A 19,500-nucleotide genomic window follows, 5' to 3' on the forward strand; every position below is an offset into this window, starting at 1 on the left:
TATTTTTGAAGCCAAGGGTTGTGTTTATAGTGAAAAAACTTACGTCAAGCATTACGCCCTAATCTAATAAAAAAGTGTAAGGCCCAAGGCTTATATCTCCTTTAAGGATGGTCTTGATTTTACTAAATAGGTGCTTTAAAAGTTAAATATTAACACTCTATTTTTTATGAGAAGTTAAATTGTTCCATGAAAGAGCATAGTTTTGCCAAAATAACCTCCTTTTTTGAATGGTAAATAAATGCGTCTGAAGGCAAGTCTATGCCAGTCGCCAACAATAAGCATGTGACACATAATAAACAATTTAATGAATGGAACACGTAAGTTTATATTGTCACTGCAAACGTTTGTACGCAGGATAATAGTTCGATCTGATAGCTGTGAAACGTGATTTGTGAATGTATTCATTGTACAAAAATAAAATAGGTCCTAGCCAAACTTACCCGAAAGGTAAGTCAATATACGTACAATTACTTTTTAACTAATACAAAGTAAGTGTCTCCAGTTATTTAATGAAATCGGAATTGAATTTCCTATGCCTATTGTAGCGTATTTAATTGTTAATTATAATTTCTATCTCTGCTATAAGTGAGTTACTTATTGACGCCTACTATATGACATTAACGGTTTCAAAATCTATTTAACTTAAAAGTTATAGATTTTCAATAACGTACTTGCCCATGTAGTTCCTACCGACATTGTATAGGTCTTATTGTGTGTATTGAATGTCAACGTTTAGAGTCAATAAAAAAATAAATAAATACAAACGCACAAGCATTTGCTCGAAAAGACATTTATAAACAAATACTTACAGATAGGATAAATAAAAAAAGCTCCACTGGTATATTTTTAACATTTTCTGAGCTAATCTTAAAAAATAATATGTATAAGAGTCTAACTATATATATTAAATAATGTATAAATATTGTTATCAGAGGAGATAAGAAGAGATTCACACCTCAAACCAAAAACTAGTCTTCCCCACAAAGTGTAGTAAATTATATATTTTGTTATAAAAAATAAATCATTACAGCCTGGATTCAGTATAGTAAAGATCCGGCATCATAGATTCCAGTATAGATAAATATCTCATAGTGATTTACATCACTATCATAATACACTTTAATGCAACTCTGTAGATAATTTATGCTTGAAAAATAATCATTTAAAACTTGGTTGATGATCGGATTATAACAAAAATTTTCTAATAAACAATCGATTAAAAAAATGTTTGTTATGGTTTCTTAAAGTTTTTACATTTCTATGGTTTCTCGAATTTTGTATTTATATGGCTTCTTATATTTTATATTTCTATGGCTTCTAAAAAGTTTTTACATTTCTATAGTTTCTTGATTTTTTGCATTTATATGGCTTCTTTATATTTTGTATTTCTATGGCTTCTAAAAAGTTTTTACATTTCTATGGTTTCTCAAATTTTGCATTTATATGGCTTCTTATATTTTATATTTCTAGGTCTTCTAAAAAGTTTTTACATTTCTATGGTTTCTCGAATTTTGCATTTCTGCGGCTTCTCAATTTCTATGGTTTCTCGATTTTTGAATTTCTATGGTTTTTTATTTTTATATTTCTATGGCTTCTTAATATTTCTTTGTGAACTTCTTTCCGAAGTAATTTTACGTCATTTATTGTGAGAACTTTTTGTATTAATTATTACATTAATTTCATATTTATTACTAGCATCTGTCAATCATTAAGTCGTTTCAAAATGTTATTTGTTATAGTAGTCATTACTATATACATTTAGTTATAAACCACGAATACAAATAGTAATTAAATTTTCATGTTTAATAATAAACATATAAAATTATTTTTTGGATATAATTATTTTTACACCTCCCTTTAATCTCAGATCAAATTTGAATATATGATTCTGGTTATGATTATTTAGAATAATATTTAATTCCACTACGTTGTACGTCAGATAAAACCACCAGAACTTCATTATTTTTAACAAAATTTAAGCAAACTATGAAATAATCCATTAATATTTTACATAACTAATATTTCATTTCATTATATTTTTGTACACAAATTTGTATTTATATATATATTTATATTATAGTTACTGTAATTGAAAATTTGCACTATTATAAAACTTATACAAAACATTTATATTGGAAAATTCTAGAAGGTTCTAGTTATTCACATTTTGAGAATCACTGCATTCTCGAATATTCGTTGATAAATAAAAGCGCAAGGATTCAAATCGACCGCAGTTTAATTTCTTGTCAAGCCGCTACGGAGTATCTAAGATAATTGTGTCTTCGATTTTCATTAATTTTTACAACGAAAAATTTTTGTCTTCACTGGTGTATCAAATATTTTTATTGTATTGGATTTAATTTTAAATCAAGAAGCATAATTTGGTTGTAGTCAATTATACTGAAAGAAGATAAGGTATGTTCTTGGCTTCTAAATTTTAATTCACATTATTTCATTCAAGGATAATTATGCTTTTTTTTTTTTTATTAGCTTTTTTAAAATATTTACGTTAAAATGTAATATTAGTTTTAAAATAATTTCAAAGTTATTTCAAAACGACATAAATAATTATAATAAATTTTAATCATGTTAAAATTTTATTCTAACAAAGAATTTTTAATTTATTAATATGGCAATTCTGTTTAAAAATTAATTTGTTGTTTTGTTTAGATGTCTTTATTGCCATATTTATTGGAAGAATTTTCTCGTCCCATTTTACACGACCAGTACTTTGGCTTAGGACTTTTGGACGATGATATTGTTGTTCCACGGCATTCTCTTCAACATGCAGTCCCTTCCATGACCAGAAGATATCATTCCCCATGGCGTCTAGTGGCTGCACCCGACAGTGGTCTGTCACGTATTCAAAATGACAAAAATGGGTTCAAGGTGAATTTGGATGTTCAACAGTTCAAACCAGATGAAGTGAATGTCAAAGTGGTTGATGATTATGTGGTCATCGATGGCAAACACGAGGAACGAAGTGACGAACATGGTTTCATATCTCGTCAATTTACAAGGCGTTACAAAATTCCAGAAAATGTTGACCCTAATGCTATAACTTCCACATTGTCTTCTGATGGTGTTCTCAGCATTGGTGCACCAAAAAAGGTAAGATGAAATGATTTACTTAAATTAAATTAAATTTGTTACTAATTAATTGTGTATTTTATAGACAATTGAAAATAACAAGGAGGCAAGATCAGTTCCAATAGTTCATACTAATCAACCAAGCATCAAGGTGTCTGACAAAAAAGAGAAAGATAGTTCTGAAAAAATGGAATCTTAAATTTTTATTCTGTTTAAATTCAATAATTCCTAAGATTTTTGATACATGTAATCCTATTAAGATTTTTATTAAAACCTAAAGTAATAAGAGTTTAGTTATTATCTTATTTTTTAAGAAAATATAACGACTGTAACTTTTAAGATTAATTTTAGTAGAATAAATATATAAATAGTAACAATATATTTTTGTTTTTTTTTTTACTTTTTACTTTTTATTGACTAGACAATTTTTATTGTGATTATATTATATTATTCTATTGCTCCATTTTTTAATGGCAATATTTAAATATTACTTGTGTAAAATATTTTTTTAGTTAATATAATTTGAGTATTGGTTTGATCATTGGATGTTTTTTTTAATTTAATTTAATTTGAAAGTCGAATGTCATTACGTCTAAAGGGTATAAGAATAGAAACAGAAAACTAATTATGTAAAATAAAGTAGATTAACAAAAAATAAATAATGTTAAACAAATGAACTAATATTTAGCTCTAATGTTAATGAAGATAATTTGTTAGACCTATATAATGAATCACTCTATATGTTACATTAGGGGTTGTAGTAGGTATGTGTAAACTCTGATGTATAGCTGAGAAAACGTTAATTCTTCCAAATTAAACCTTATTTAATGTTCTCTTTGATAAGAAAAAACTTTTACATGGCTTGGTCTCTATAGGCAAATAAAATCTTAATTAAATATTTAAAAATTTATGTTACTTATTGAATATAATAATAAAAATTTTTCAAAAATCAAACATTAGTAATTTGAAATAATGACTGCACACACTGGTGGTTTCCAAATATGCTTGATATATTTATTTATAATTTTTTAAATTATATTGAATTTAAGGGATTTTTGTTAATTACATTAAAATAAATATTTCTTAAAAAAGGGTTAATAATAAGTTTATATATCAAGATTCAGATGGCGAAATGTCCTAGACACAGATATAAGCAAATTTAGTTTATTTTAAATTAATATTTCACTTTATGATTACTGTTTTAATATCATCACAATTTAAATATTCAATAAACTAATAACCCTAATGCTGTGTCAGTTAGATAACTACATGTTCTATACAATAATACAACCATGTGAATTATTCAACTTTAATTTGTAACTTAGTGTTAACTAAAAAACTAATACAATTTTTANATGTTCTATACAATAATACAACCATGTGAATTATTCAACTTTAATTTGTAACTTAGTGTTAACTAAAAAACTAATACAATTTTAAAATGTTGACAAAATATAAAATATAAACATATTTAGTGTAAAACAGTCTTTTATTAAATTTTCATTATTAAATTTAACATACATTACAAGATAACACCATAGAATTTAATTAATAGGAAAAAATTTCTAAATATAAATAATTATATTACACATAGAACATTGTACTATTATACAACAAATTAATTGTAGTAAAAAAAAAAGGAGTAATACACAAATTTTTATCTTATATACAAACTAAAGATTCATTTTTTATGATTCCATTTTTTCAGTACCTTCTTTCTCTTTTTTATCTGATACTTTGATACTGGGTTGATTAGTATTAACTATTGGAATTGATCTTTCCTCCTTGTTATTTTGAACAGTCTACAAAAATAACAATAAATTAATATATGAACTTTAAATCTAGGAAAATAGAGGTTTGTATATGTTAGATATAAATGAGATAAGACATACATTTGATGAAATTACACCTAACATTATAAGAAAGTAGGAATATTCAAAAAATATTGTATAATTTATGCAATTGATTAATAACAAAAAATTATAAGTAGATTATGATTATTATTTTAAACTGAATCTATTCATAAAATAAATAATTTATTAAATTGATTTTCTATATAATAGGACATTATGTACTATCATATATAATATATATTTAAGTGTTATAGCTTCTTTCACTACTATCATTTTATATAATAAGAAATAGATTACATCCATTAAATATATATCAATATGTATATTACCTTTTTTGGTGCACCAATGCTGAGAACACCATCAGAAGACAATGTGGAAGTTATAGCATTAGGGTCAACATTTTCTGGAATTTTGTAACGCCTTGTAAATTGACGAGATATGAAACCATGTTCGTCACTTCGTTCCTCGTGTTTGCCATCGATGACCACATAATCATCAACCACTTTGACATTCACTTCATCTGGTTTGAACTGTTGAACATCCAAATTCACCTTGAACCCATTTTTGTCATTTTGAATACGTGACAGACCACTGTCGGGTGCAGCCACTAGACGCCATGGGTTTTGGTACCTACTGGTCATTGATGGCACAACTCGATATAGAGCATGGCGTGGCACTATAATATCATCATCAAAAAGTCCAAGACCAAAATGTTGATCATAAACAGTAGGACGAGAAAATTCTTCCAACAAATATGGTAATAGTGACATCTGAAAATATTATTTGTCAATATAATTTAAACTATTTAAGTGTACATGAAGTTACTATTTTTATTTAATTTAGAATTTATTAAGTTTAGTAATTTAAAAGTCATTAAGTAAAATTTTGCTGAATTGTTTAAGATCGCTAAAATTAGTCATTTATGGTATACGTATATGAACATCCTTAGATTGTCTAAACAAAATACTTACCTTTAAAATTTTAAGATTTACTGTAAAATACAAGATAAACGTCACAATTAAGATTAAAGGATAGAGTAGTAAATATTTAACAATAATTAAAAAGTTTAATTTCACTTAAGAACCGCTGAAAAATTGAAAGTAACCGACAAAGGTATACTACTGTTAACACGACAACAGTTAAACTGATATCAATTAATAAAAAACGCGGCTCTTATATTTGCCATCGAATATTCGAGAAACTAGGGTTCCCAAACTAGTAGAAATCTAGAAATTTCTCGAAAATTATTTTATATTACAATTTTTATTTTGTATTATAATAACGTACACTCTTAAGATTATTTGAATTGTAATTATTTCAAATATTAGATTAAATTACAATAATTTATATTTAAATATTAGAACTCTTAGATTTTTTTAAAACAAAGTAAAAATTATTAAAAAATTATATATTTTGAAGATATTATCATATTGTTAGTATTACAAAAGAGTCGTTGACTATAATATTAAATCAAAATTTTATATTTAGAATGGTGAACCTAAAGAATAAACATTTAATTGCATATTAGAAGTTTTTGTTCCTAAAAATCTTTATCATTTTAGGTTAATCAACTTTTTTTTGAGCACATGCAGACTATATTTATTTTTGAATGTTGGTTAATTTGAAAATGTATAAAAAAATTTAAGTTATTTTTGAATAAGCAAAATTTAATTTTTAATTATATCAAATAAATACATCTCAATAAAATAATTTGTTTAATTTACTATACTNTCGTCGTCGAATTATAAAAAAAAAACATTAATTAATTTGTCTAAAACTTTTGTGTCTACGTCGCGGGGGCTTACCGACGAACGACAGTGGATAGCTCAGATTTTTTTTTTGTAAAAAGCACAGCAAACTCAAATTTATTGATCTGTAAAAACGATTTAACCTGACGGATATCTCAAAAACTTTATATAATTGAAAAAATCTAAAGCCAGATTTAGAATCAGTGTTTANAAAAAATTTAAGTTATTTTTGAATAAGCAAAATTTAATTTTTAATTATATCAAATAAATACATCTCAATAAAATAATTTGTTTAATTTACTATACTTCATAAATATTTATATCAATGTATTAATGAAAGTATTATAAAATAATACAAAAAACTAGATTAATTACAATTAATCTAGTTTTTTTAATGAGATATAAATTCTATTACATTACTAAAAAATAATTATTCTTAATAATAATTGAAAATAAAATAAACTGGTTATACAAAAAGAAAAATTAGAGAATTTTTATTGCAAAAGCGTATACACAATTTTTTAAAAGGAGGGTGCAAAATGTTTACTAGTGTCAAAATCAATTTTTATTTTATTGTTTAAAATACTTTTTTTAAGTAGATGTTAATAGTTCTAGGTGTGCGCTAGTCCTCGGCGTCGTTACCTTAGATTAACCACTGATTAAGAAATAAACGTCCTTCTTTATAATAAGTGTTGTACCCTAGAATTTGTTGTACCTTGGTCTTACTTAAATAACTGCTAAAATTATGAAAATTGTTTAAAATGTTGATTTTGATTAATTCAACATCGAAATTGATCATATCGCTATGCACACTAAATAAAGCAGTAATTAAAAAAAAACATTTTGAGATTATAAGGTTTTTGAATTTAGGTTTTACTTATTTTATAATAACTTTTATCAAAATATTGGTAATTTGAATTGAATCGTTATGAAAATACCTAGAAAATTGAGAAATATATAGCGTGTAATCAGACAGTAATTTTTATCTTCCTTATCCTGAAAAGTGAATTACTGCCTTTATTTGCTGCGCATATTCATATATATGTAATCTTGATTAAAATTTTATATTTTAGAGTTATTTATATAAAACCAAAGTGAAACTAAATCCAAGGTACTATATACCCCATAATATTATAATTTAGTATACGAAAATCTACTAAAAAAGGGGAAAAAATAAAACATAGACATAACTTGATAACTAATTTGACGAGGATATTAACTAAAAACATTTGGGTATGATCTTAAAACTTTATTTTTATAAGTATTTATACTTCTGTGCATACGATATTAGCTTGTTCATTAAAATTACATTAGAAATCTTATGATCCTTAAAACTAGATTAAATAAAAATTGTTTTGTTTAAAAGTTGTTTTTTAAAAGTTTAATTTAAGTGGTCTAGATTTGTTCTCTATGAGAAATATTTAAAAATTATACATTTTACATACTAATACATATTTTTAATTCTCATAAAATCACAACTAGTGGTTAAATTAACATATTTCATTAATAATATTTATCCCTTAATATTCATTACTGCTTTTTTTCATAAAACTTATACGTAATATCAGAAACATTAACTTTAAAAAAATCAATATTATTACAATTAAATATTTATTTTTAAAAAATTATAAACAATTAAAAATTGCTATCGATAAATACAAACAACTTGTAGACTTGTTTTATTTTATAATAGCTCATTAGTATCTAAATTAATTAAGTTCAAAAAATGTATAATAATAATAGATTGATTTATAATTATTAAAATAATTCTTAATACAATTTTAAAAGTATTACTATAAATTAAATAAATATTAATGAATTTGATAAATTAAAATTACAATTGTTATAAATTGTCTTATGATTTATAAGATAATTAATAATAAATCAAGCGATTTCCATTTTAGGTTTTTTAAATATAATAAATTTATAATTTATAAAAGAATGGAAAATTTATAAATGGATAATATATTGATATAGTAAAGAAATTATTTGTATAAAGGTTTCCCGTTCATTGTTAATATTTTTAATATCAGTGAATACAATGATTATTTAAATGAATATTTACTCCCTGTTTGGAAAATTTTTTTGAAAAAATAAAACCCATTCTGGAGTTTAAAAAAATACAACCCTATTCATAATTACTTACTTTTTTTTTTGAGTGGTCTTACAAAATTTCTTTTAGCTTCGATGCGAAGCTGAGAAGGTATTGGTTTTACTATGATGTGTTTTTTTTTTTTTGTGTCTGTTACCACTTTTTCTCAGCTCTCACCAAACGGATTTCTTTCAACGATACATCAAAAGATCACAAATCGTATCTAGTCGAAGACATTACCCTTAAAAATTGAAAAAATTTCCCTCGTTCCCCGTAAATGGGGGAAACCTCCAAAAAAATTACAAATTTAAAAATCGCTAATTTTCGAAATTTTCTTTACTAAAAACTGCCGTAACTTTTTCAAAAATGAACATATCAATATAATTTTTTTTTATATAGATGCTTGATGTCTTTACTTATCATTTGGTATATATTTTTTGTAAATCTGACACTTAAGCTGTCCCCAGGGGAGGATTTAAAATGACAACTTTTTTACAAAAAATTAACTTTTTCAACTTAACTTTTGAAAATTTTGACACTTTTATATATATCTTAAATTAAAGCTAATGTAATATACTTTTATTTAAAAAAAAAAAAATTGACCTCTGGACTTGTCTTCATGGTGAAAATGGCTACTGAATGCTATTTTTGTGTGAAAATTCTCGATTTTATTTTTTACATTTTTAACTTTATAATGCTATAACTTATTGAAAAGTGTATGGATTAACATAATTTTTTTATGAGAAATAATATTTTTTAATAATCCCTTTTTCATTCGACATACTTTATCTTAATCAGAATATTAATAAGGAACTAGCAGATCATGTAGCTTTTGGAATAATACACCAATTTTTTAAAATTAAACACTATCTAAAGATTTGCATCGAAGCGTTTTATTTTGATAGTGATTTTAATCATTGTCAGATATTATTATACTTGATCCAACTATGCCACTTCACCACTGTACCGCGACCCCCTTGTGCTGGGTTGGGTTTTTTTTATATAAATATTAAATCACTTATATTTTCAAAGGATTAAATTTAGATTCAATATAAATGTAAGGAATTTTATTCAGTAAGGGAAAAAATTATATTTTTTTAAATATTGATAAAAACAAATTTTGATGGAAAACTTTTGAATCATATCAAATTTAACAATTATTTAATTTTTTGTATGAAATAAAATACATAAACGATAAAATTGATGCCTAAACATTTTAATTACTCATATTTTGTATTGTATTTTTTTTTTTTTGCAAAGTATTCTTAAATGTTATAAATGACAAAAATTTATACTTGAAAAATTAATTTTACATTATAATGGCGCTAAAAATAAATGCACAACTCTTTAAATTCTATTCATCTCTTAATATATTTACTGCAATTTAAAATTTACATTACTATAAAATTTATACATAAAATTTAAATAATATTATTATTATAATTTTAATAATAAGTATTTGTCAATTATTAATTGTAAAACTTNTTAATACGCTTTATTTTCATTAATAGATATGTAGTGTATTCATTCCGATTACGGAAAATGATTCTCGTATTGTCATTTTTCGTCACTACCACCACTTTACGCGCCTGCTGCTTTCCTTGGATGTGGTAGCCGTTTCTCAGACTCCCACTCCAAAATCGAACCCTGATTCCCCTTTACCCGTTACAACCATGATATTGATAGTAACTATTATCATAACATGTAACTAAAAAGTAAAAATAAATATAGTTTAAAAAAACTAAAAAAAAACACGTTTTTAAAGCACATCGAACTAAAAAGTTTAAAATAATTTTTAACTTTTTAGTTCGATGTGCTTTTAAAGCGCATTTTTTAGTTTTTTTACACTATATTTATTCTTCCTGAACACCGACCTGTTTTACGGAAAGTGACTAACACTTGATACATTGTCACCTCTTATTCTCTTAAACTGATTTATTTAATTAATACTGCCGACATTTTATATTAATTACATAAATTTTGAATTTTTTTTTTTAAAAAGAGACAGTAAAATTTTCTTCACCTTTCCCGTACTAATGATATTTTTAACTTTTAGTTCACTGGTGACAGCAGTGAAATTCCCACCCGTCATATAGATACTATCCACTTCGCGACTAGTATATTTTTACCTTCGGTGTATTTTTAAACACGGTAAAAGTGGATTTCTGGCGATTACGTTTTTATCGATACACGCGCATTGACGACCTTGAGTAGCACAACGCCGCGAACTCACTCAACTGTTTAACTGTTTCGATAAAACCGCTACACAGTGGTCTGTAATCGAATTTTAGGCGCTCAAAAGTCCCATTTTAAAATGTACTCACAATGTTAAAATAATTATGAAAACTCAATTCTAGTAAATTGCTTAGATAAAATATAAAATTTCAAGTTGCCATGTTAATCCGGTCGTTATTTATAGACGTTTAAAATATAGATATAGTTATATTACGGTTATTTCAACATAAAAAACTTTGACCTCTGAACTTGTCTTCGTGGTGAAAATAGACATTAAAGTTAATAAAAAATTTTTTATAATAATTCTTTTTTATATTTTTAACTTAGTAATGCTATAACTTTTTGGAAAATGTATGGATCAGTAAATTTTTTTTTGTAGATGCTTAATGTCGTTACCTATTATTTGGTATATATTTTTTTATAAATTTGACCTTTTACCAGCCCACAGGGGAGGTTCAAAATGACAACTTTTTAACAAAAAATTAACTCTTTNAACAAGGAGGCAAGATCAGTTCCAATAGTTCATACTAATCAACCAAGCATCAAGGTGTCTGACAAAAAAGAGAAAGATAGTTCTGAAAAAATGGAATCTTAAATTTTTATTCTGTTTAAATTCAATAATTCCTAAGATTTTTGATACATGTAATCCTATTAAGATTTTTATTAAAACCTAAAGTAATAAGATTTTAGTTATCTTATTTTTTAAGAAAATATAATGACTGTGACATTTAAGATATAGATATAGAAGTACTTAGTGTTTAAGCATGTGTATTATTTAATTTCTAATAAAATATTATAATCCAAAATTTGTATGGTTATATTTGAAACGTTTTTTATCCATTCCTCTAATAAAATTTGTAAAAACATGTAGGGAAGAGTAAATAATGAATTTAAAATGTAAATTTTTATACTAACGTAAACAGTAATCCCTAAGGGAACAGATATTTATACAATAACTTAAATGATCTATAAAACCTAAGATCACTGATGTTCAGTCAATCTCAAATTGTATGAAAAATAGTGTTCAATGCTGCTGTGTAAAGCTAAAAATATGTATTTCAAATTCTGGACAAAACATTTTTTTTGATTTGGATCTTGCAGCATTTTTATAGGACAAAATGGTCAAGGTTACATTTTATATAAATTAAAAACACATCTGTGTTTTAGTAGCTTAAAAGTACATTTTTCTTTTTAAACCAAAATTACAAATTTTAGGGATTTAACTAGATTAAGAAATATCACGTATTTTTGTTAGGTAAAATCATTGGTATCATTACATTTAACTAATAAAAGATATGTCCATCAATTAGAATTAAAGTATGTACCATTACTTTATATTTTGTGTTTAATGATAGATAGTTTATTTAATAAAGTTTTAAATTTGAGTAGACACAAATTATATCATAATTTCATCAATTTAAGATCTATTTAGGCAAAAATTGAAATAAAAATAAATATTAAGAAATCCTAAAGGAAATATATTAAAAGTATATATAACCAAGTATTGTGAAATCAATATTAATTTTTATGATTAATTTATTCTTCTTCATCATCCACTTCATCATCATTTTCACCATCTACATTTCCATTTTGCATTCCTTCTTCATCTTCTTCATCATCATCACCAGCAACCTCAGCATTTTCCAATTCAGCTTTTTCCATTTGTCTAACCAAATCTGCTTCATCGCTGGCTGTAACAACTTTGGGCTGAAACAAAAAGTATTTTGATATGTAACAGGATAAATTAAACAAAAGCTATATTTAGATGTGATTGATGTTTAACTTATAGAAATAAGGTTTGATTATTCTATAATAAAGTTTTATTTAGTTCTCCAACTAAAAATATTAAAAGCTTATAATAGTTTTTGTACTTAATAAAACTAGTAATTAACACAAAAAAACTTATCAATAGCTAATTATCCTTTCTTAATAAACAATTTTAATAAGTTATTATTTATTAATAAAAAAATTATCCACCATGACCAATTTTTATCAGGGCCTTGGACCCAAATTATCCAAAATACTAAACATCAAAGTAATATCCAAATGAATTCCAAAACATAGCATTATAAACTACCTTATATGAAAAAAATTCCAAATCTGATATTGCATAAACACAAAGTAAAATATTTATATATATATTTCTTTACCAAGATAAAAATTTGGGTTCAAAGCTCGGACTTTTATAAAATATACCATTCTAAACAAATCTTTTCAATTATAAAATATATTGCATAAAATTAAAATTTTAGGATCTAAATTAGTTTGATACACATTTATATTTATTCTTGTTCTATAGGAAAATTAAATAACAATTTAAATTATATTGCTGCTAAATATTACCAGCATCCACCCTAAAAATTTATTATATCTGAAATACATACACAGAGAGATTAAATACACTATTTTTAAAAACCAATCATATAATAATATATCTTAAAAACATATTTATATAGTAAATAAAGAATCTCTAAGTTTAATGTCAATATTTAACTAATAAGAATAGTAAATATTTACATAACATAACTAACCGGCATTTGTATTTTGAAAACACCTCCAAGTTCTTGTATTGTCTTATCAATAGCTTCAATTGCTGTTTGTAAGGCTTTTAAACCATCAGTTTTCTCAGGTGTGGCAGTTGTCATGACTAAAATAGTTATAAGACAATAATTATATACTGAAAAGTTAATTATAGAGTGTTTAAAAAGTAAGGAAGCAGGTCACAATGAAAACAATAGAAATCATTTTCCTTACTTACTCGACAACTATATGTAACACACACAATGTAAATATTATTTTATAAAAATTTTTTTAAAATGTTGAGGAACAAATTAGAATTAAAGTTTGACCCTTAATAATATATATTAGCCCTATATAAATACACATTAACAAAATATAAAATAACTGAAGAAAATTATTTACCATACAATGGAGGAGCAATAAGATTAATTTTAATAGGAAGGTCTTCAGTCGAGCATGCTAAACCTGCTTTTAAAGCAGTTTTTACTGCATCAATTCCTTCATATCCATAACATGCTACTTCAATATCGGCTCTAATTTTAACAGCTTGAGAAGTTAATTTACGTTTTATGTTGTTCAATAAAACATTTTGAGTATTTTCATCTAGACCACATTCTGCCAAAATTGAGGGATCTCTAAAAATATTAAACCTTAATATATTAGTTACCATTTAAACCATATAAATAACTTACTGTACAGCTTGCTTAAAAAAATCATAAGCAGAAGACTTCTTTTTAGTTCTTTCCTCATAAAACCAAGCAGTTTTGTGATAAAGTTCTTCAAATTGAGTATCTGATTCAAAATTTAAAAGTTCAGCAACATGTCTTAAAATAGAATTAACAGCTTTAGCTTTGGCAAATCTTTCTGTACATTTTTCTATGTCTTCGGGTGATACTCTTCTCTTACTTAAATCAATATAACCTAATTTGCAAAATCTTAAAATTAAAACTAAATATAAAATATAAAAAATGTCTTCTACCTTTTTCTTTATCTACACGAATGACAACAACAGGCTCAGTCTTGCCGATACGAATGAGTTTGTTAATAGATCTTATACGTCGCCTAGACAATTCCGATAACAATATCATACCTTCAATATTGTTATATTCTAAAAGGTGCACATATGCCCCCATTTCTTCAATACTGCGTACATTGACCATGACTACATCATCAATTTCAGGATAACGCTCTGCGTAAAAGCGACACGACAGAGGCATATTGACCTAAATTCAAAATTATTAAAAAGTATTAAGGTAAATAGTTTCAAGAAAATTCTTCTCTAATAAAACTTAAAAAATTACTTTGAGTTAATTGATACAAGATAAAAACAACAAAATTAAATTTTATGGGAATTACTTTATACTTATAAAGACATACAATTATTAATAATAAAACTTAAAATTTTCAATTAGTATTAATTAAATATTTTTTTAAATGTCAAAAAAAAAGGGTAATACAATGCTACACGATCAAAACTAAATATTTAAGAAAGTACTAACTTATAAAATCATAACCTAACTTTTTGAACCAGGCTATTATCAATCACGTGATCATATGTGTTTAGATGTTCCATGATATGTAATAAATAACGTGGACTAGTGTAATTTAAAACCTAATATTTTTACACAATGTAGCATTATAGTAATTTACGGTTCTTCACAACTTATAGAAAATTATTAGATAGTAATGACACGAGTTCTGGAATTAAAAATTTATTAGTTTTTATAAACAAAAATACTATTTTTGATACAATCTAGAAAGTCTTCTTCTTCCTCGCCTTAATCCCAACTACTTGGGGTCAGCCAACCTCATCCTAAACTTCCACTTGACACGATTTCCCACATCCTCTACGCTCACATCAGATGTCCTCATATCACATTTAATAAAATCTCTCCATCTCTTTTTTGGTCTTCCTCTACCTTTTCCTCCTTCAACATTCATTTCTAAAACTGTTCTGACGGCTTTCGATTCTTCTCTTCTTATAACATGATCAAACCATCTAAGTCTATTTTCTCTCATCTTATCCACGATTGAAGCTACACCTATACTCCCTCTAATATGTTCATTTCTTATCTTATCTTCTCTAGTCACTCCACTCATCCATCTAAGCATTCTCATCTCTGCTACACTCATTCTCTGCTCTACTTTCTTATTAACCGCCCAATACTCTGAACCATACATCATAGCTGGTCTCATTACAGTCTTGTAGAATTTACCTTTCAGCCTCATTGGAATTCTTTTATTGCACAAGACGCCAGACGCTTCTCTCCATTTCTATATATTCTGTTTTACTCCTACTTATTCTTAAACCCTTTTTTTCAAGAGCTGATCTCCACATCTCTTGCCTTTGATTAATTTTTTCCCTATTTTCTCCTATTAACACTATATCAACAACATGCACCACGGTACCTCACTTTATATTTCTCTAGTAATTTCATCCATCACTATAGAGAATAAGTAAGGGCTTAAGGCAGAACCATGGTGCACTCTTACCCTTACCTTAAAACCTTCTGTTACTCCTCCTGCATTTTTTACTCTAGTACAAATGTCATCATACATATCCTCTATTATATTAAAGTACTTTTTTGGGACTCCTTTTCTCATTAATTCCCACTTTAAAACCTCTCTAGTACTCTATTGTACGCTTTCTCCAAATCTATAAATACCATACACAGCTTTTTCTTCCTTTCCCTAAACTTTTCTATTAGTTGCCTCACACAAAATACTGGCTCCATTGTTGACATACCAGGCATAAATCCAAACTGGTTTTTAGATACCGATGTCTCATTTTTTATTCTCTTATCTATTACCTTTTCCCAAATTTTCATACTATGACTCATAAGCTTTATGCCTCTATATTTTCACACTCTTGTATGTCTCCTTTACCTTTAAATATCGACACCACAATACTATTCCTTCATTCATTTCCTTCTAATAAGATTTTATTTAAAAGTTCTTTCAACCACCTTATGCCAACAATCCAGAAAGTAATTAACTTTATTGAGCGTAAACACTAATTACTATCTACGCTCACATTATCAGTGATTAATTTTATAGTAGTTAAAAATATTAGGATGACTATTTAATATTAGAATTGTAATTTTCATTTAAGAGAGAATCTATTAAGATTTCAATGTTTTAAATTATAAATATCACACATTAGATTTGATCTACAAATAAAATTACTTAAAATTAATATTTTGTATAGTATAAAATAGTAAGAATGACATCTAATAAAAATTACTCAATGAATAATATTTTATTATTAATGAATTAAATATTTGAACATTTAAACTTTGTAAAGTACAACAAAAATAAATATTTACATAACACCATTATAATTAATACAAATTGAAATATTTTATTTTTGTAAATCCAAAAAGTATTTAACTCCAGTAAAACCTTTGGTAGATACAGAATTTTGTAAAACTTGTTTAAAAGATCCTAATGGTACTGTCTTGTTTGTTGGAGCAACCAAATAACCATTTTTCATTAATTGGGAGAGCTCATGATACATTTGTTGTTGTTCCGCAGAACCTATATTTTGTTTACTCCATCTAGTCATCCAAAAACCTTTTAACTGAATATCTTTGAATATAAACAAACTAGTAGGTATAGCCACAGGTTCGCGAGACATTCCTCCATATGTAACCATAATACCACCATTATCTAAACTACGTAAAATCTCAGTTGCACTTTTACCCCCAACACTATTTAGTGCTAGTCTTGGTTTAGGTAAGGTTCCATCTTTAAAAATATTTGTTACCCTGTATAACATACCTTTTTGATTAGATATATTTAATCAAAGATAGGCATTAAAAAATATAATACCTTAACTCTTCTTCTGTAAAAACATAAGTAGCACCTAATGATTTTAAATGATTTTTTAGATTTTCTAAGTCAGGTTGAGGTCTTGAACGTATAATATTAACATTTTTATATTTGAAATAATGTGCTAATTGTATAACATTTTGTCCACATGCACTATTTGCTCCATTTTGTATTACAACATCATCTTCATTTAATGAAACAAAATCTTTAAGCATGCGATAAGCTGTAGATGGATTAGATTTAATACCACTAATTGTATGTAAATCTATATCCTTATCAACCTAAAAAAAGGTATTAAATTAAAATAAATGGAAAGGTTTCCATGGTTAAATCATTGCAAAAAAAAAGTATTTTTAAATATATATAAATGATAGCAACCTTATATAATTATATATATATATATATATATAACATAATAAAAATGTATTATTATTATGTTACCCATGTATTATCAAGATTGAAGATATGATTTTTAAAAAGTGTACAAAAATATTTGACTAACTTTTATAAGATTAGAAGAGTTTACAATAATAGCCGATTGCCAAGTACCATTTGTTTGTAAGGGTACAACTCGATCACCAGGAACAACATTTGTAACATTAGATCCAACTGAAATTACTTCTCCAACTCCTTCATTTCCTGGACTACTAGGAAGTTTAGGTTTTATAGGGTATACACCTTGTATTGTATTGATATCAGCAGGATTTACAGGTGCTAATAACATTTTTACAATTACCTAACAATTATAATTATTTTAGAATACATGAAAAATATATACAGGGTGTTCAGTAAGTCAGGAAACAGGTTTCTATTATTCTCATTGTTTGTAACAATGAGAACAATAGAAATATCAAATTTATACAATATTTGCAATAATCTTTTATTTATTTTTAAATTATTTAAAATATGTCCATATAAAAATAATATGGAAGAATTTATCGTCTTTTATTCTAACTTGGACATTCAAAATATTTTGGACTCACTTCCTCCTGAGCGATTGAATCAGGTAGTTTATCATCAACAAGTTTTGTGACTTTAACAGGATCTCCAAATTCTTCAAACACAATTCTACGAGTATTCATATTGCGGTTTATCGTACCAAATAGTTCACTATCGACAAGTAAAGTAGCCTTATTAAGAACAGACCTAAGTTTAAGATACATGGTTAGACATATAATGAACAACAGAAATAAAAGTTTATTGAGTTATTTTCACTTAAAAGAACTACGAAAATTTTTAAGTAGTCATTATATCATACTTCGGCATGTTCATATAAAAAATATACTGATAAGATATTATCACAGTGTAGTTTATTGTGTTGCCTATATAATACATGATAGGAATTGCGGTTATAATAAAACCAAAATCAATGCCAGCTGTAGAACTTTCATTGATTGACCTGTACAAGAATAATATTGGAACTCCATAAAAAGATAACGTTTTCTTTTAAAGCTACTAGGGAAAAAACAAAACGTTTTTATCTTATAACAGAAAATATATTTTGCTTACTGGGGCGCAATGTGTCGTCACATACGTCGATCATATCTAAAGCCAGCATATCATAAGCATTATTAACGGAAGATATGGATGATAGAACCATAGTAAAGATATATTTTGGAGTAGAGAGTAAAAAAATGTCTTATGCATAGCTCCCTAAGAAAAAATCCTGAGATAGTCACTACTATATATCGCAGTATTATAATAAGTATTAGACCTGTAAAAAGTATCCAGATTAACATAAATTTGCAACTTTTAAAAATATTTATTAATAGATATTGGTTAATTTGGAGATATTTTTAGCTCATTTGATCATAATTTAAAATTTGATAAATAAGAAATATTTTATTGACATTTTAAATAACATCACAATCTAATATGTCCTTGGTCTGTAGCTAAAGTTTTAAACTTTTATTTATTGAAACTCAGCTAAGTCAAACAAAATTGAGCATTTAAAGATTTAAACTTCAATCATTACATTTGTTTTCAAAATTAGAATTATCTCCGTTATTTTATTAATATAATAATTTATAAAGGAATCTCAAAATTAACCGGAGTCACTAAAAATGTTGTATAAATAATTAAGATGATTTTCTACATAATTTCTCTTTTATATCCTCCAAAATGGTTCTAA

At 25.6% G+C, this 19,500-nt stretch overlaps 4 protein-coding genes across 4 annotated transcripts; 1 reads left to right on the forward strand and 3 right to left on the reverse strand.

Annotated features, from left to right (window-relative positions):
- The first annotated feature begins 2,235 nt into the window (after window positions 1-2,235).
- LOC126908566 (alpha-crystallin A chain-like) lies at window positions 2,236-3,469 on the forward strand. The gene is made up of 3 exons (XM_050690746.1): window positions 2,236-2,415; window positions 2,671-3,111; window positions 3,176-3,469. The coding sequence occupies exons 2-3, from the start codon at window positions 2,671-2,673 to the stop codon at window positions 3,287-3,289; spliced, it is 555 nt and encodes a 184-aa protein (XP_050546703.1). The 5' UTR covers window positions 2,236-2,415; the 3' UTR covers window positions 3,290-3,469.
- A 1,091-nt stretch (window positions 3,470-4,560) lies between these two features.
- Window positions 4,561-6,090, reverse strand: LOC126908567 (alpha-crystallin A chain-like). The gene is made up of 3 exons (XM_050690747.1): window positions 5,915-6,090; window positions 5,273-5,713; window positions 4,561-4,892 (listed from the first exon to the last, which is right to left on the reverse strand). The coding sequence occupies exons 2-3, from the start codon at window positions 5,711-5,713 to the stop codon at window positions 4,779-4,781; spliced, it is 555 nt and encodes a 184-aa protein (XP_050546704.1). The 5' UTR covers window positions 5,915-6,090; the 3' UTR covers window positions 4,561-4,778.
- A 6,383-nt stretch (window positions 6,091-12,473) lies between these two features.
- Window positions 12,474-14,996, reverse strand: LOC126908565 (eukaryotic translation initiation factor 2 subunit 1). The gene is made up of 6 exons (XM_050690745.1): window positions 14,840-14,996; window positions 14,518-14,761; window positions 14,231-14,459; window positions 13,941-14,173; window positions 13,550-13,665; window positions 12,474-12,725 (listed from the first exon to the last, which is right to left on the reverse strand). Exons 2-6 carry the CDS (start codon window positions 14,753-14,755, stop codon window positions 12,555-12,557), a joined length of 987 nt encoding a protein of 328 aa, XP_050546702.1. The 5' UTR covers window positions 14,756-14,761; window positions 14,840-14,996; the 3' UTR covers window positions 12,474-12,554.
- A 1,782-nt stretch (window positions 14,997-16,778) lies between these two features.
- Window positions 16,779-18,653, reverse strand: LOC126908564 (enoyl-[acyl-carrier-protein] reductase, mitochondrial). Its single transcript, XM_050690743.1, has 4 exons — window positions 18,353-18,653; window positions 17,872-18,105; window positions 17,370-17,650; window positions 16,779-17,305 (listed from the first exon to the last, which is right to left on the reverse strand). The coding sequence occupies exons 1-4, from the start codon at window positions 18,530-18,532 to the stop codon at window positions 16,900-16,902; spliced, it is 1,101 nt and encodes a 366-aa protein (XP_050546700.1). The 5' UTR covers window positions 18,533-18,653; the 3' UTR covers window positions 16,779-16,899.
- Between the last annotated feature and the right edge of the window lie 847 nt (window positions 18,654-19,500).

The sequence above is a fragment of the Daktulosphaira vitifoliae genome, unplaced genomic scaffold, assembly GCF_025091365.1.
Source record: "Daktulosphaira vitifoliae isolate Bord-2020 unplaced genomic scaffold, ASM2509136v1 Scaffold_5, whole genome shotgun sequence".
NCBI classification, from domain to species: domain Eukaryota; kingdom Metazoa; phylum Arthropoda; class Insecta; order Hemiptera; family Phylloxeridae; genus Daktulosphaira; species Daktulosphaira vitifoliae.

Bases quoted from the DNA above. Each gene is read 5' to 3' on its own strand.
- LOC126908566 (XM_050690746.1), top strand. From the start codon at position 2,671: ATGTCTTTATTGCCATATTTATTGGAAGAATTTTCTCGTCCCATTTTA. The intron at 3,112-3,175 runs GTAAGATGAAAT...TGTATTTTATAG, and splicing joins GCATTGGTGCACCAAAAAAG to ACAATTGAAAATAACAAGGA.
- LOC126908567 (XM_050690747.1), bottom strand. From the start codon at position 5,713: ATGTCACTATTACCATATTTGTTGGAAGAATTTTCTCGTCCTACTGTT. The intron at 4,893-5,272 runs GTAATATACATA...TTATTTTTGTAG, and splicing joins GCATTGGTGCACCAAAAAAG to ACTGTTCAAAATAACAAGGA.
- LOC126908565 (XM_050690745.1), bottom strand. From the start codon at position 14,755: ATGCCTCTGTCGTGTCGCTTTTACGCAGAGCGTTATCCTGAAATTGAT. The intron at 14,174-14,230 runs GTAAGTTATTTA...TAATATTTTTAG, and splicing joins TTTTTTAAGCAAGCTGTACA to AGATCCCTCAATTTTGGCAG. The intron at 12,726-13,549 runs GTTAGTTATGTT...TTTTTGTTTCAG, and splicing joins TTTTCAAAATACAAATGCCG to CCCAAAGTTGTTACAGCCAG.
- LOC126908564 (XM_050690743.1), bottom strand. From the start codon at position 18,532: ATGTATCTTAAACTTAGGTCTGTTCTTAATAAGGCTACTTTACTTGTC. The intron at 18,106-18,352 runs GTGAGTCCAAAA...TATAATTGTTAG, and splicing joins ATTCAATCGCTCAGGAGGAA to GTAATTGTAAAAATGTTATT. The intron at 17,651-17,871 runs GTTAGTCAAATA...ACCTTTTTTTAG, and splicing joins ACTCTTCTAATCTTATAAAA to GTTGATAAGGATATAGATTT.